Raw genomic sequence first — 16,946 nt, 5'->3', positions numbered from 1 at the left:
AGACCCAGTCCCCATTGCCTGACCTGCAAATGCATCATGTAGCTAAGCAAGACTTCATTGTGCTTCCTGATGCGGGAAGCATCAGGATCTGGGTGGGCTGCACAATCTGCCTGGAGTTAAGGAGCTTCCATACGATTGGCTGGGCGTGCCACAAAACAGAAGTTTTGTTGGTGCGTCCAAGGTTGGTGCTCCAACTTTGCCGGAGCACCAAGAGTGTAGGGCAGGGCTATCCCCAGAACTCTGACCTGGAACCCTTTCGTGGTGGTCCTCTCTCACTGTCCGGAGTTGGGGCACTGATGTGGCTGTGGTGGTCTTGGGGGCAGGTGGAGCATGACCGAGAAAGCCTATACTAACAGGCAGCCAGGCACAGAAAAAGTGAGTGGGCGCGGTGGCCTGGTGTGAGGTAGCTGCTTCCTAAGGGTTCCTGAGCTGCACGGGTGTTGCTGCTGTCCGGGCGTGCAGTGTCCTGTTCTCCCGGCCTCCCTGAGGAGTGCAACGGAGGTCACACGTGTTCAGGGCCTGCACCCCTTTAGGTGCAGCACAGAAAAAGTGTGCCGGAGGGAATAAAATGCGTGCGGGGTGCCGGTGCCTGCCTTGCAGAGGACAGCAGCCCCGTGCAGCATGAACAGTCTGGACTACCTTGGCTTTCTGAGGTGAGCATACTGGAAACAGGCATGGGGAGCAGGGGTAGTTGAGAGGTTGCCATAGGCAACCAGACTTCCTTTCCTCCAGGGGCTTTGCCAGAGAAATGTGTCCTTGAACTTTCGGCTGGGGGTGAAGGCTTCCTGATGAGGCTACTCCCCCTTGTTAGGGATGAGCTTGGCTCCCCGTCCCTACCCTGTGCTCTCAGGCGGGCAAAAACAAGCTGCCATCCTACCTACCGGACTCTAGCAATGGCCCCCCTCTGGTTCCCCCCCCGCCGCCCCCCAACCCGGAACTCTTGCACCTTTGGCCTGGCCCCACCAAAGCCTGCCTTGGGAAGCCTGAGCTCACCCTCTGCTGCCAGCCATCCCACATGGGCAGTTGCAAGGAGACTGCTCTGGTCCAAAATCCCCAGAGCACATCTTCAAGTCAAGTGGCTTCAGCGAGTTTGCATCTGGCCCAGGAGTGCTGGGGCCGGGGCCATGCTGTGCCCACTGGCCCTCCTGCTGCCGCATGTCAGCCTCCGCCTTTGACAGCCACCACATCCACTACCGCCATTACGTCGTCCACCGCCAGCAGCACCTCCCACCACAAGGCCGCCCCCTGACTCTGTACACTAGTCACCCTCCCATACCTGCAGGCTGAACACAATGGCCTCCTCTGGCATCCCAAAGACACCTGCCTCTGCTGCTGGACACACGCCAGGGAACCCCTACACTGTGGGGAGCAGTCCTTGAAAAACACATGGACTGAGAAACCATTGCTAAATCTACGTGGACCCAGGGCACCTGGGAGGCCCCACTGGGCTGCAGTCCCACGCACGCACCTCGGGGTCCTGGGCCACAGCGGGATCAGCTATGCCCAGCAGCCCAGAGTACACAGGGCCAGGCCCTGGACTTGCAAAGCCCTGATGGCAGAAGTGCACGCTGCTGTTGCCCGCTGGCGGGAACCTCTGGGTCGGTAATGCAGTATCTTGCATGCCACAGTGTGTACACAGTGCATCCATGGGTGACCCTGGCAGCTGGCCTCAGGTGTGCTTAGGACCCAGCACGAGCGGAATGCTTCCAGGAGTCCAGCATCCTTAGGGAGGAAGCATGGCACTCGCCTAGACCTGCCAGGGGTGCAGACAAACTCCACCCCAACGAGGTTCCAGGCGGCTTTCCTCCCAGGGGCCTGCCCCGCCCCACTTCCCCCAAGCCTGCTCCGCTGCCGCCCTTGCCCCGGCAGCCCGCGCTGGTCCCTCCCCCTCTCCTCTGGAATTGCAACATTCAGTACCATCTGCCTGGCCTGCCTAATGAAGTGAGATGTTTCATGTGTTGGCTGTGGGTCAGTGGCCTGCCACACTCATGATGGCAGTTAGGCCGTGGGACTTCCATGCGCGCAATTCCAAAGGGCTCCCTGCCCGCCAGGCCTGCGCGTGAACCCAGCGCCACTGGGCGGAAACTCTGACAGCTCGTCACACGTGGCTTGCCCGAGGAGGGTGGAGCTGCAGGACACCCGGATGCGGCCCCGCCCCGCCCCACCGCGCCCCACCGCGTCCCACCCACCGTCGCACTGATTGGCTGCTGCGGAGAGGCGCAGTTTCCGCTTCTTCCGCTGGGCTGCCGGGGGCTCTTTCCCGCGCAGTCCGGTTCCAGGCGTCTCACACGGCAGCGGGGCTAGAGGCGTTCCAGAGCCAGGTGCCAGCACCCTGAGGGCCCGGTGACCCAGAGGCTGTTTGTCCTACTGAGAAGCACCTGTGGTTTTGTTTCTCCGCTCAGGTTGGTCTCTCGGCAAGAATACAAACGCAGCGAGGTGTTCGGACGTCTTCAGTGAAAGGGGCTGCTGTGGTTTTCAGTGTGTGGGTGTTGAAATATGGGAGGAGACGGTAGAGAGGGGGTCGTCCTTAGTGCTCGTGAGAAACTCATGTTGGTTAAACTCATTGATGTTTCTTGAGGATTCTTCCCTTTACGGTTGGACAAGTCCGATGTGGGGGCAAGGTGTGGGAGACGGACCTCGGGCGCCATTGTTGTCCCGTGCACTTTTTATGGAAACGGTTATTCTCTGTGAATGCGGTCATAAGTCAAATGCACAGGCAGTGTACTTAAGCACTGTGATCAGAAAAACAAACAAACAAACAACCTGTACTTTTACCTAGCACATTGCAAATTTCTGATTTTCTTCACAGGACTTAGCAAATTTTCACATAAATTGCATTACTCTCGGGTATGTACAAGTCTGGAACCATGAATAATCAGTTTAAATTTGCCTCTTTTAAACGTGTAATCGATGACAGTATTTGAAAGGCTTTTCATGTATCTCTGCTACCGTAAGTAATTTAAATGGAAGACGTGTTTGTAAGGGAGATAAATGGCGGTAGATAGCCGAAAACGGAAACAAAGAGATGTGCTTAAGGTTTTGTATTAACCTGGCAAACTGACCTACTCCTGTAATCCCAACATTTTCGGAAGTGAAGATGTAAGAATGACGAGGTCACGAGTTGGAGAGTAGCCTGAGTAACATAACGGGGGTCCTATAACCTGTTGCCATTCAGGCACCAGGGACCGGTTTGGAGGAAGGCAGCTTTTTCACAGACGAGGGGTTGGTAGGGGGAAGAAGGCGGCGAGTGGACATGCTGCCGAGCGGAGAGTCGGCCGCTTGCCAAGGGGCACGGGGTGCGGCGGGGCTTCTGCTCAGAACGGCGTGATGGGGCAGTTTTGGCGGCAGCGGGGTGGAATGGAGTGCAGTGTGTGACAGCATGGTGATAGGGTGGATGGTGTCATGCAGCTGTGGCACCTCACGTCATTCTCAGATGCTACCTTCTCATAAGGAGATGGCCACTGAGATTTCTCGCGTGCCTAGGCCAGAGTACTGCTCCTAGCCTCTGCCGACCTCACGGAGGCGGGGCTCAGAGACTTAGAGTGCTTCACCCCTTAATTTGCAGCCCGGTCCCTGAAAGGCCAAAGATATTTATGGCAGAAAGCCAGAGTTTGTAGATACCCGATCTCGTGTATATTTCCAATCACCAAAAGATTGTACAATATTTAAAATGTTCTCCCCGAAGAAAGCATGTAGGTTAAGCGTGTCATTAAATCATTTATCAAGATATCAGGTGGTTTCCTGTGGCAGTTCCCCCTTAAAGAAACCATCACCTTGGTAGCTTCTTGCTGGCATATCACTTGAGCCCAGAAGATTCAAAGGTGGTCAGCATGGGACAACCTGGGTCTATTTAAAGACACACACGCGCGCGCGTGCGCACACACACACACACACACACACACACATCCCTGCACGCACCCCTGCACACATACACACACAAACACACCTACACAGCTCTGTTAGCTACATGGGGCCACCTGGAACTATGTTGAAAACACACACGCGCGCGCGCACACACACACACACACACACACATCCCTGCACGCACCCCTGCACACATACACACACAAACACACCTACACAGCTCTGTTAGCTACATGGGGCCACCTGGATCTATGTTGAAAACACACACGCACACACGCACACCCCACCTCTGGTAGCAGGCCACTGTAGTCCCAGCTACTTGGGAAGCTGACATGTGACAGGATCACTTGAGGCTGGCCAGAGGAGGCTGCAGGGAGCAGTGCACATTGGCATCAGGAATCTTACCTCTTTACAACGATTGTACTTCATAAAAGCTACAATTTTCAACGAAAACTATTTAAATTGGGGAATCCTGTGTATTTCCACTTTGTAAAATTAGAATAGCTTCCCTTTTCTGGTTTTACTAAAGAGATTTTCTCAGGTATGCAGTGAAATGTACCATTAAGCCATGAAGCCATTCCCCCTTGTGCTCTTTATGTTACCGGTATAGGAAGTAAGATACATTAAAATAGGACAGCCCCGTTAAGGGAATTTCACATCAGTTTTCAACACAGGATGTAAAAATATTTAATATTTTCACCTTGTTATTGTTATCTAAATATAGATTTATTTTTTTACCATTTACAGCAAAATTATGGAAGCAGGTTGCCTTGGCCAGCTGTTCGTTGGTGGGCTCACTAGAGAAGCCACGGAAGAGACGCTAAAAGCAGTATTTGAGAGACATGGTCCCGTTTCTGAAGGTAACACTTAAAACCAACATACAGGTTTTGTCCCCAAAGTAAACATATACTTAATATCTGTAATTGTTTACATAATTTTCTGTTTGTTTTTAAGCTCTTGTTTTGAAGTTTCTATTCGGTATTCAGGATATTCTCATGGCAGCAGGTGAAGGGTCTGTGGTAAAGTTCACCTGCATAGTACGGCCAGTGGGGCGCGGTGGCTCACGCCTGTAATCCCAGCACTTTGGGAGGCCGAGGCGGGTGGATCACGAGGTCAAGAGATCGAGACCATCCTAGTCAACACGGTGAAACCCCGTCTCTACTAAAAATACAAAAATTAGCTGGGCACGGTGGCACATGTCTGTAATCCCAGCTACTCAGGAGGCTGAGGCAGTGGAATTGCCTGAACCCAGGAGGCGGAGGTTGCGGTGAGCCCAGATGGGGCCATTGCACTTCGGCCTGGGTAAGGAGAGACACTCAGTCTCAAAAAGAAGAAGAAGAAGAAGAAGAAGGAGGAGGAGGGGGAGGGGGAGGGGGAGGATGAGGAGGGAGAAGGAGAAGGAGACTCTGAGTTCCAAATTAAGAGCCCATTATTTGTCTGAGAGACAGCTCACCCTGATAATCTCTCAGGCCAGACGAAGGGGCTTGATTTCCCTTTATGCCTTGCGTTAGGTAGGGGAGGTGGAGCCTAGCTGAAGCAGAATTTTACAGACGCAGAACAAGCAAGTTAGATAAGGAACCTGGTACCCAGGGGGCAGGAGGTTCCCAGGATGGTTGGTTGCTAAGGGTATTTGCATCCAAGCATGGAGGAGGTAGCAGGGGGAACTTTTCATAGGCTCAAACCCCGAGGAGGGTATTGAGAGTAGCAGGTAGACTTGCCAAACAGGATGTGGTTACAGTGGTTACAGGTACTGGGAGTAGCTTTGAATGCAGTGTGACCTAGGAATGCACCTCTAGGGGGCCGAGGCAGGGAGGGAGAAGCTAAATGGAGCATGTCAGGCTCACAGCTAAGATGGAGTCAGTTAGGAAAATGGAAGAAAATAGGCTGTTGATAGGGGTGACTCAGTGTGAAGAATCACAGGAAGGATGTGAATTGGAATTTTCTTGTTTCTTGATGTAACATTCAGATAGTTAGTACTATCGTAGTAGGTCCATTCTATAAATGAAAAGGTTTTCATATATTTTAGTTCTCTTGAAGAAAGATGGAAGCATGAAGTGCAGAGGCTTCGGGTTCATTACTTTTGAGAACCCTGCAGATGCTGAACTTGCTGCCAGCGAGTTGAATGGAAAGGTAAGTTTCCCTTATTAGTGCTATTCTAAGCCTGTTCTTCAATTAACAGCATATCTAGGTCTTTTCAGTACCAGTACACTTTGAAAATAATATAATGACGTATGAATGGAAATGGATTAGCTATCCTCTTTCTTGGACATATCAATGCAAGTGTAGTTGGAAGGCTATTGGAAGGAACATTATATAAATTGCGTTATGGTAATCCAGTTTCTATGTTTTTATTTCAGTCTGAGTGTAAATAGGGTTTGAAAGCTTTTGAACAGCTTTAAAACTTAGAAGGAACTCTGACGAAAATAAGAAACATCAGTCAAGTTTATTAAATGGCTGCTAAAGGAATCACACGTCCAACTCGTAGGGAAACGTCTATAGCACAGAGAAACGGTGGATCGACATCTAGACAGACGTAGAAAATATAAGTCTTTTGTAGATCGACGTCTAGACAGACTCTCACAAGAAGTAACGATTCTCTGCCATTTTCTGAAAATACATTCTTGAGAAAGTTCATTTAAACAAGACCGTTACATTTAAGGAAGTGTTAGGTACTTGAAAATATAAAATAATGCGAGAACATTGAAGCCGGATAACACAACAAGCAACTGACATGTTTGCCCATCCTTGCGCCCTTCTCCTGAGAACTTTTTTTTTTTTCCTTCTGTAACCGGGGTGACATGCATACCTCGTCACTAGGTAACATGCATACCTTCTTGCTAACTCTTCCAGTGTGTTCCAGCACTTGCTTCGGTCCGAACAGTGCATCACGTCCTGTGGAGTCTTAAATTCTAGGGACTCTGTATTTGTTACAGCTTTAAACTTTTATGCAAGTCTCTTACCTACTGAATTCCTTTACGTTGCATTCAGGATCATTCCCTTGGAGATGCCCTGGAGCTTTTTTATTTTACAACGTTATCCCAATCGGTTTTTAGTTCCTGCTATATGGATGCCATTCCCAGTATGTTTTCCTGGACCTCTTGAGTATTACTCTTCCACGTAAATGTTGCGCAAATGGCAGTTTATCCTTTAAGAACAAGTTAGGTTTCCTGTGTTCTCCCTCAGTGTCTGTTACAGAAATTTTGTGCTCACTGTATTAGGTATTAATCACTTGATCACTAACTTATCTTTATTCACCCATATCCTCTCATATTTTAAGGTGTGGTACAACCTGATAGTTGCTTCGGTTCGTGGTTTCATGCTTGGTATGGGGACAGTTTTGACCTAGGTATCGTAATATTTTGGTATTTCCCCCCAGGTTTCGTGCTCAAGCAGAGTTCATCTGTGTAGATATCTTTTCCAAATTACCTGTCTCACATATTTTATAATGGAAAAGTTAATATAAATGTCATATGCAGACAAACGTTGAGAAGGGAAATAAAGAAGATCCTATAGAGTTTTCACAGGGAGCTTGCAGTTTAAGAAATTGTGTCTGACTTGGAACACTGGGAAGGAAGCGACCATGCGCAAAACTGGGGAAATTATTCTGGGCCGAGAAATAACACAAGATGTCTCAAGATAGGAAGAACTGCTGATTTGGATGCAGCAAGTCTTGGACGGAGTTTAAGATCTTTTCCCAAATAACAAAAGCCATGTAACGTTCAAATAGAGTTATTAGCAGAACTCGGTCAAACATTACTTGGGCCTACAGAAAAGATGGAACTGAAGAAAGTTTTTGTGAATTTAATTAGGACAGTAAACCATTTCTCAGAAATAACATGAAGTACTACATTAAGGGTCTTGTTTTAAGGACACCTCTAGGCAAAGTAAGAAATGAGTAAGGCAGAAAATATGAATGAGACTAAACAGGGATCACGTTTATTGAGAAAGAACTAGAGTAGATACAGAACTGTAAATCATATTGGGACATTTTGTGTGATTGACAGCAGCAGGATCAAGAAAGTATTCATAATGTATAATGTGACTGATCACTTTGAATAAATAACCTTATGTTTTCAAATGACACATCCTTTCGTATGGGCTCCAGACACCGAGGCTTTTAAATATGTGATGTGAGTGCAAAGGTGAAAGAGATTCTGTATTGTGAAGAAGAGATGGGCGACATTGTCCCGTACAATTTGTCATGGTTTAACTTTTCTAGGTGCAGTTTTTAGTAGCGGAGGCCTTTTCGAGGGAATCGAATAATGGAATTGGTGTTCATTTCTTAACAGAATGCATGGTCCCAGTGATTGTTGCAGGTTTTGCAGTGTTCGCAATGTGGGCATTTCAGGAAAAAGAAAGTTTGTGTTTGTTTAGGAGACGACATCTAGAATGTTAATACAGTTGATGTAAAAACGTCTGTAAAATATGATTAGTTCAAATGTGGCACTGTTGCTGATGGTATACTTAATCCTTTCAGTTTGTGGATGGAAAAACAATGAAAGTAGAACAAGCCAAGGAACCGTTTTTTCAAAGTGGTGGCAGGCAGGGAACACTGCGTTTTTCAAGAAAGAGGAGACCCACAGGAGAGCAGAGATCTGCAAGTAGAAGTAGAGGACAGACGAGACGTCGGCATCCCTCACGTGGAGAACGCTTGGGTAACGTTATAAAATATAAAGTCGGAAGCACAGGACTGAAAGACAAAAAGCTTGAAAACGTGGAAATTTCTGAAATTTATTTATATCCTTTATGAACAGAAAACTAACTGTTAATGAGCAACATTATTGATGAATACTAAAAGTGGAATGATTAAACTAATATCTGAAACTGGTTCTAAACTCCGAATTACTTTGCATCGAAGTAAGACACGTTTCAAATTGAATGGAGTTTATGAATCTTGATTACATGTTCTCCACAGATTTTCCACTCAACACGTTTCCATTAGTTGTACTTTAGAGTTTCTTATTTTGGGTCTCAGAATTTCATGTGGGTTGTGTTATCCAAATACCATGAAACCTAGAAGCCCTTCCAATGGGACATTAGTAACTGCGCAGTAGAGGACTTACTTAACAATATTTGTTTGTGTGTGTGAGTGTGCGTGCGTGCGCGCGCGTTTGTGTGTGTGTAAACATGTACACAATACAGAACCGTTTCGGTTTTGATACGGAGAATGTGTAAATAGGCCTGCCATAAAGCATTTTCCATTCATGGAGTATAGAACTGCAACGTCTCAAATGATTCTGTGACTCAGAAATGCCAGAAACCGTGGCTTCACAGATACGTATGTGTCTTTCTTTGCTGGAGGAAGAGCTTCTGAAAATGGTATTTAAGATTGGTTTACTCAGTAGGACAGAGGGCTTAATTTTTACTTAGAAAAAGAAACCATGTATTGAGAAAATACCTGTTGGTTAACTTGTTTTATCAATTAACCAACCATCAAAGATCTAATATTTAGTTTGGAATTTTAATTGCTAGCCATGTAATATATGGGAGAGATATTTTCTAAATTTGAAACTGCGGTGTTCACTTCATTTTAAGAGGCAGGTCTTTTTGTCATTTTTGATTGCAATTAATCTCGAGGGTGAAGATTATTAATACTGTGCATGCATGAGAACGTGTATATTTTTACATGTGACACCACCAAGGAATTGGAATATGCCTCACACTTGTTTGTAGATACGTAAAAGAATATTATTATTTAATACGTGATTCTTAAAGATTATTAAAACTGATCATGGGCTAAGAGTAAAAGTGGTATGTTATAAAGAACTATAAGAATTCTGTGTTACGTTCATAAATTTGCAGATGACATATCTTTCTGAGGTGTCACTGTATCGTTGTATATATAACTGAGATTCCTTGAGTGTAGTTAGGTTTATGTTTATTATATGATTTGAAAATGGTTTCATAATATCAGAAGGATATGAACAGTAATTTATCGTTGATCTCCTAACTTTTTTTTTGTTTGATTATATTTTTGTATTTAGTCAATAGGCTTCTGCTGTGAGCTCCCTCTCCACTTATCCCACTTGTCTTTCTCACACCAATATACAGTGTTCCTTGAGTGTTTATTTTATAGATGTTTAAATGGATTTTGATATTTTGAAACTGCACTGATTTGGTATACCAATTCTACATTCCTTAGCATAGACCAACGTGAATGTTTAAGATTACAATACGTAGGGAAGATTTAGAAGTATCTCCTGCTCAGCCATTTAAGAAATGTTGGTGTTACTGAACTGACAAGATTTTCTTTGAAATACAGATGGTGGTGAATCCACTCGTGATCTCAACGTGAGTTCTTTCAGGGGAACTTTTCCAGTCGAGAGCCGTCCATCTTCAGCGAGCGGAGGTCCTCATCCTAAAAGATCTGCTCCTTTTACTGTGGCTAGAAGCAATAGTGGGATGGGAGGTCGAGGTAAATGCCACCTGATGGAATTCCGTCATTTTTGTATGACTGAAAATGAGCCCTTTGAACTGAAGGCTTAACTTAAAGTTCGAGAAACAAAACAGATGTGACACATACATTGGCATATTTACTGTTTGAACACTTTGATATAACACTTTCCATCTCACTGCCTAAGTTACAGCTTTATGGTGAAGAAACACTTGAGCTTCAAATGTCACATAAAAAAGGGATTACAGTGAGGGCAACACTCCTTTTAACGCTGTATTCGCTAGAGAATGCCTTTTAATTTTTCTTGAAGTTCCTGGTAGTATACTTTGAGGTCATCTTCTTAATTCTATCAATTCTTCCATTTCCTAGGTTCCTTTGCATTGGACCACTGGTGTTCCGATGTCCAAATTGTATGTTCAGTTTCTTTGTTGGGTTGAAGTACTGCCTTCACCAGGCCAGAGTGCACTGGCCAGATGATGGCTCATTGATGCCTCACATTCTGGGTCTCAAGCGGTTACTCTCCATAAGCTGCCTGCTGTTGCTGCAGCTAGTGGCATGCACCAGCACACCTATGAAATTGTTTTTTAAATACATATTTTGGTAGAGACAGGATCTCACTACCTTGTCCTAGTTGACATTAAATCCCTGAGCTCAAGCAGTCGACTTGCCTCAGTCTCCCACACTGGCCCACGCTGTGAGCCATTGTGCCTGGCCATCCAGATTCTGAGACCCCAGCAATGCTTATGTGAGAGGCATTCTGACCGGTTTTTAGGATGCTAAGAGCATCCTCAGACATGCATGTTGGACAAGAGCACGTCCGACATTTTGAGCTATGTGGATGTCACAGAAATGCAGAGTTGTGAAATATAGGAAGGGCTGTCAATTAAGACGGTACAGGGATGTTTAAACATTAACACAAGATACTTAGTGTAGGACTTGAAGTTGTTTGAGGGGAGATTTCCGAACTAAGCAACGTGAGGCAAGCAGTAGGGTTGAATAGAAGTAATAGTTGTGCGAAGGAGAAGTGTAAGTTTTCAGAGCGAACAGAAGAAAACCAGACAATAAAGTAACAGCTCTCAGCAAAGAACTCATTAAGCAAAGTAACAGCTCTCAGCAGAGAATTTTAGGCAGAACACATTAAAATTCTTACTCTTAGCCCTCCATGATAATATGGAGAAAATGAAAACATTGCATTTTCAACTTTATATTTTGTAGTGGAGGATCAGTGAAGTTAGGTATCTGCCGACCTCAACATGCACAAGTCAGCACATTTTCTTTAAAACTTTAGCCACTGGACACATCATAGGTAGAAGGCTGACCTCTAAGAATCTGCACATGAAGAGTATATTAAAGAGGCTTTTTCTATTTTGAGAGCAGCATAATGATGTAATTAGCACTGTAATAGTACTGCTTATTGCCAGGAGAAGAATTCTTGGCCATCATTAGAAAACCTGCACTAGTACATTTTAATTTTTCAACCTCTATGATGGGGACAGTCACTTAGACAGCAAGGAGAACACTTAGGTGGAATCATACCATGCAGCCATTCGAGGGTTGCAGTGTTTGTGCGAGTGAGATACACTGACCAACATGGGTAAGTTTCCTTTCTTGAGCCGAGAAAGCACAAACGTGGAAACTTTACAATCAGCGAAGACTTTGATGGTTTTACAGGTTTTGCCTGTGTCATTACTAGACGTAGGCGATTCGTGTGAGAAGGAAAATAATAACTAAGGGTTATAAGCCATTGAAAGTGAATCTTTACCTCAGTATTAGTGTAGGGCTTAAGTGTGTAAGAACTGGCCTTGCAGGAATGAAGAGATAATTCACAGCCGTAAGAAGGTATTCATGGTGTCATGAATTTCTGGCGACCTAGAGAAAGAAGAACTGAGTCATTGGAGAAATATCTTGTAACAGTTGTCATAGAAACCAAGTAACAGTGTTTCAGGTTTTGTGCTGGTTACATGACATTTAATCATGTTAAATTTGCAGGTTCCCCATCACGTGGAAGAGGGAATTACCGAGGTCCTTCACACGGAATGTCAGTCTCTTCCTGGAGACGTGACCGTATGTCACCAAAACATGGTGGTTATGCAACTAAGAATAGGTAAAGGAAAAATGAAAAACTAGTCTGTTGCGGTTTTAGTGATGAAATTCACGTAAGGAAATTGAACATTTTAAGGTAAACCGTCGAGTGGTTTACATGCTGTGTTGTGCAACAACCACCTCCGTCTAGTTCCAAAACCTCTTCATCGCTCCGCACTGCAACTCCCTTGCCAGTTAAGCAGTCCCTGTCATCTTCTGTTTTCCCTCAGCTGCTAATAAACTCCAGTCTGTTTTGTTTGTGAACTGACGTGTTCTGCCTGCTTCGTGGTCATGGGCTGAAACACGACTCGACTTTTGTATCTGTTTTCTTTCTGCCTCATGTCCTGAAGTTTCATTCACATCATACATAGCACTTCAGTTGTTTCACAAGCTGTTAACCCATTCTTTTGTTTGCGTGTTTCCGCCACACTATTCTTATGCAAACGTTTGTTTGAGTACACTTACTCAGTGCCGGGTATGTACCAGTGATAATTCTTGGTCTACTGTTAATCTTTTCTGTTTTGAGGCCCCACCACTGATGCACTCCGTAGTAGCTGCATCATTTTCCGTTCCGGCAAGCATTGTATCAGGATTCCAGTTTATCCGCATTCGCTCACAGTCTTGGTGTTCCGAGCATTTTGAAATGTATAGCCATTTTAGTATGGCTGAAATATGATCTCATACTTGGAATTTCAAGTGAATTTTCTCAATAACTATTGATGACTGTCAGTTCCACCTGTCTTTTGGGTATTTCCATGTTGCATTTAGAGAAGTGCCCAGGCCTTTGTATATGTCTGGCCTTTATTTCATTTAAGCTGCAAATAAGTTATGTTTTTGATACTAGAAGCTGACAACTTAAAATTTGTTTCTTCAACTTATGCAATCAGAAGTAATCCAAGTTTCCGAGACACCAAGGAATATGCTTCGATTCGCAGACACCGTGCATACCGTGATCACGCTCGTTCTAGACAGGATAAAGGTCCCACCAGAGGATATAGGTATTATAACATTTTTCGCTTTTGTCCAACAGATTTCTTAAATTTTTCATTCTGACAGTGTCAATCTTTTTTTTTTTTTTTTTTAATTTAGTGGTCATGATGGCTACGGAAGGCATGGTGGTAGAGATCATTTTGAACGTCCTGGTAGCAGTCCTAACGGAGCGTCATATCAGACATATAGTAAGTCTCCACGTTTGATTTTTCAATTACAGAATCATATTGAATAGACCTGAGTCTGTAAAAGGGAAAGGATAAAGGAAAAATATAACATGTTTAAACACCGAGAGTTTTGAACAGTAGAAGGCTTAGAGAGTTTTACGAAACTGCAGTAGTACATTTTAGTTTTTCCACCTTTAAGATAGGGGCAACCACGTAGAGACCAAGGAGAGCATTCAGTTGGAATCATAGCATGCAGCCATTCGAGGGTTGCAGTATGTGTGTGAGTGAGATGCACTGAACAACATGGGTAAATTTCCTTTCTTGAGCCGAGAAAGCACGAACGTGGAATGTTTACAATCAGCGAAGACGTTAATGGTTTTACGTGTTTTGCCTGTGTCATTAATAGACGTGGGCGATTCATATGAGAAGGAAAATGATAACTAATAGTTATAAGCCATAGAAAGTGAACCTCTACCCAAGTATTAGCGTGTGGCTTAAGTTTGTAAGAACTGGCCTTGTAGGAATCAAGGGATAATTCAGAGCCGTAAAAAGTATTCATGATGTCATGCATTTCTGGCGACTTAGGGAAAGAAGAATTGATTCCTTGAAGAAATATAACAGTTGTCTCAGTGAACAGGTAATAGTGTTTCAGGTTCTCTGCTGTTTCCGTAACGTTTAATCATGTTAAATTTGCAGGTCCCCCATCACGTGGAAGAGAGTTTTACAAAGGAGGCCCTTCACGCGGAATGTCAGTCTCTTCCTGGAGACGTGACCGTGTGTCAGGAAAAGATGATGGTTATGCAACTAAGACTAGGTAACAGAAAAATGAAAAACTAGTGTGTTGTGGTTTTAGTGATGAAATTCACGTAAGGAAATTGAACACTTTTAGGTAAACCATTAAGTGGCATTTATTACACGCTGCGTTGTGCGACAGCCACGTCCCTCTAGTTCCAGAACCTCTTCATCACTCCGCACTGCAACTCCCTTGCCAGTTAAGCAGTCCCTTTCATCTTCTGTTTTCCCTCAGCTGCTAAAAAACTCCAGTCTGTTTTGTTCGTGAACTGACCTGTTCTGCCTGCTTCATGGTATTGGGCTCAAACACGACTCGACTTTGGTATCTCTTTTCTTTCTGCCTCATGTCCTGAACTTTCATTCACATCATAGCACTTCCCTTGTTTCACAGGCTGTTAAGCCATTCTTTTGTTTGTGTGTTTCCTCCACACTACTTTTATACACACGTTTGTCTTAGTACACTTACTCAGTGCTGGGTATGTACGAGGGATAATTCTTGGTCTGATGTTAATTTTTTTGTTTTGAGGCCCCACCACATTTCTCCGTAGTAGCAGCATCATTTTCCGTTCCGGCAAGCATTGTATCAGGATTCCAGTTTATCTGCATTCTCTGACAGTCTTGGTGTTCCTAGCATTTTAAAATGTATAGCCATTTTAGTATTGCTGAAATACGATATCTCTTGGGTTTTGAAATGCATTTTGAGAATAACCAATTATGGGTATCAGTTCCACCTGTCTTTTGGGTATTCGCATGTTGTACTTGGAGAAGTGACTAGGCCTTTATATATGTCTGGCCTTTATTGTATTTAACCTGTAGATAAGTTGTGTTTTTGATACTAGAAGTTGACAACTTAAAATTTGTTCTTCAACTTTTGCAATCAGAAATAATCCAAGTTTCCGAGACACCATGGAATATGCTTCGATGAGTAGACACAATGCATACCGTGATCACGCTCCTTCTAGACAGGATAAAGGTTCCACTAGAGGATACAGGTATTATAACATTTTTCGGTTTTGTCCAATAGATGTCTTAAATTGTTCATTCTGACAGTGTCAAACTTTTTTTGTTTAATCTAGTGATCATGATGGCCACGGAAGGCATGGTGGTAGAGATCATTTTGAACGTCGTAGTAGCAGTTCTAACAGAGCGTCATATCAGATACATAGTAAGACTCCACGTTTGATTTTCCAGTTACAGAATTATATTGAATAGACCAGAGTTTTTAAACGAGAAAGTATAAAGGAAACGTACAACATGTTTAAATATTGAGCGTTCTGAACAGTAGAAAGCTTAGAGAACGGTACGAAGCTTAAAACCTCAGTTTTAATTGAGGGCCGGTTCAGAATGAAATTCCTTGAACTTGGAAATACTGCTCTTACGGCTCTTTTCAGTAGAGCCTTGTGAACAATGCAGAAATAAAGAGTCTCCTGTCAATAAAGACAGATGAATGCTAATGTTTCCAAATAGTACTTTATCTGATTCATGCTTTAGTGATGCCAGTAAAAATGTTTACATGTATTTTAACATAAGTTCCGTAATTTTATTAACCCCACAGGGACGTCTCGTGGTGCAGCACCTGCACAGGGGCCTCGGAAGACTTATGGTGGAAGCAGTTTCCCTGATGATAACAATGCGCGAGATAGGTATGGCAGAAGTCGGGAGAAGTACTCAAGGAGCCATGGTGATTTCTCTTCCACTGATGCTGAGCATTGTGGCAGAAAAGAACCAACGTGTCCACCGTCTGTGGAGAGAATGAACCGTGCTTCTCCTGAAGCACATGGGAGCTCAAGAGATGGGACACCTAAGGGAGAGGATGGGGGAAGGCGATCTGAAAAAGGAGACTGAAGGTGCTGCTAAAAATCATGATTATTGCATACCAGACCTTGCTGTTGAATGGCAAATCAATATGTGGTTTCTGCATTATTACCTGAGTATCACTATAAGAAATAGGTTGTTTTGGGGAGGGAGGGGAGATACTTCCTTCATGAATGTTTTTGAGGTATTAAGCTAAAAGCTTATTTTTTGCAAGTAATTTTACAACTGTTAGTGCCAACTGAATTGAAAACTATTCTGCTTTGATGTAATGTCCGTTTTAACATTTCCGGAATAAAATTTTCCATGTAATATAAAATGCCTGATTTTATTGCTACACATGCTTAAACGCAAATGACGGAGGAGAGTAAACTGCGGTGTTGAGAGATTTCTTCATTTGTTTGCACCTAAGCTGAAACAAGACTAGGCATCTCTGTCCAGATTCCGTTGGAATGTGTACAGGTTTCCTACCTGGGCTGTGTTTCTTTAGTTTATCCCTGTATTCCCAGCACTTTGGGAGGCCTAAGCAAGTGGACCACAAGGTCAGGAGATTGAAACCATCCTCGCTTACAGGGTGAAAGCCAGTCTCTAATAAAAATACAGAAAACTAGGCAGGCATGGTGGCACACGGCTGTAGTCGCAGCTACTCTGGAGGCTGAGTCAGGAGAACTGCTTGAACTCAGCAGGCGGCCCACCTCTTTGGGAGGCCTAAGCAAGTGGACCACAAGATCAGGGGATTGAAACCATCCTCGCTTACAGAGTGAAAGCCAGTCTCTAATAAAAATACAGAAAATTAGGCAGGCATGGTGGCACATGGCTGTAGTCGCAGCTACTCTGGAGGCCGA

The 16,946-nt window shown here is 44.2% G+C and overlaps 1 protein-coding gene across 1 annotated transcript; it reads left to right on the top strand.

Annotated features, from left to right (window-relative positions):
- Positions 1 to 2,355: 2,355 nt before the first annotated feature.
- Positions 2,356 to 16,633, top strand: LOC118150915 (RNA-binding motif protein, Y chromosome, family 1 member B-like). Its single transcript, XM_078364532.1, has 12 exons — positions 2,356 to 2,402; positions 4,612 to 4,724; positions 5,891 to 5,994; positions 8,342 to 8,519; positions 10,127 to 10,279; positions 12,248 to 12,362; positions 13,228 to 13,338; positions 13,430 to 13,518; positions 14,194 to 14,311; positions 15,171 to 15,281; positions 15,366 to 15,454; positions 15,845 to 16,633. Exons 2-12 carry the CDS (start codon positions 4,619 to 4,621, stop codon positions 16,132 to 16,134), a joined length of 1,464 nt encoding a protein of 487 aa, XP_078220658.1. The 5' UTR covers positions 2,356 to 2,402; positions 4,612 to 4,618; the 3' UTR covers positions 16,135 to 16,633.
- Positions 16,634 to 16,946: the final 313 nt, after the last annotated feature.

The sequence above is a fragment of the Callithrix jacchus genome, chromosome Y (assembly GCF_049354715.1).
Source record: "Callithrix jacchus isolate 240 chromosome Y, calJac240_pri, whole genome shotgun sequence".
Classification (NCBI taxonomy): Eukaryota; Metazoa; Chordata; class Mammalia; order Primates; family Cebidae; genus Callithrix; species Callithrix jacchus.
The sequence above is the reverse complement of the archived record's forward strand: the minus strand, read 5'-3'. Positions and strand labels throughout refer to the sequence as shown.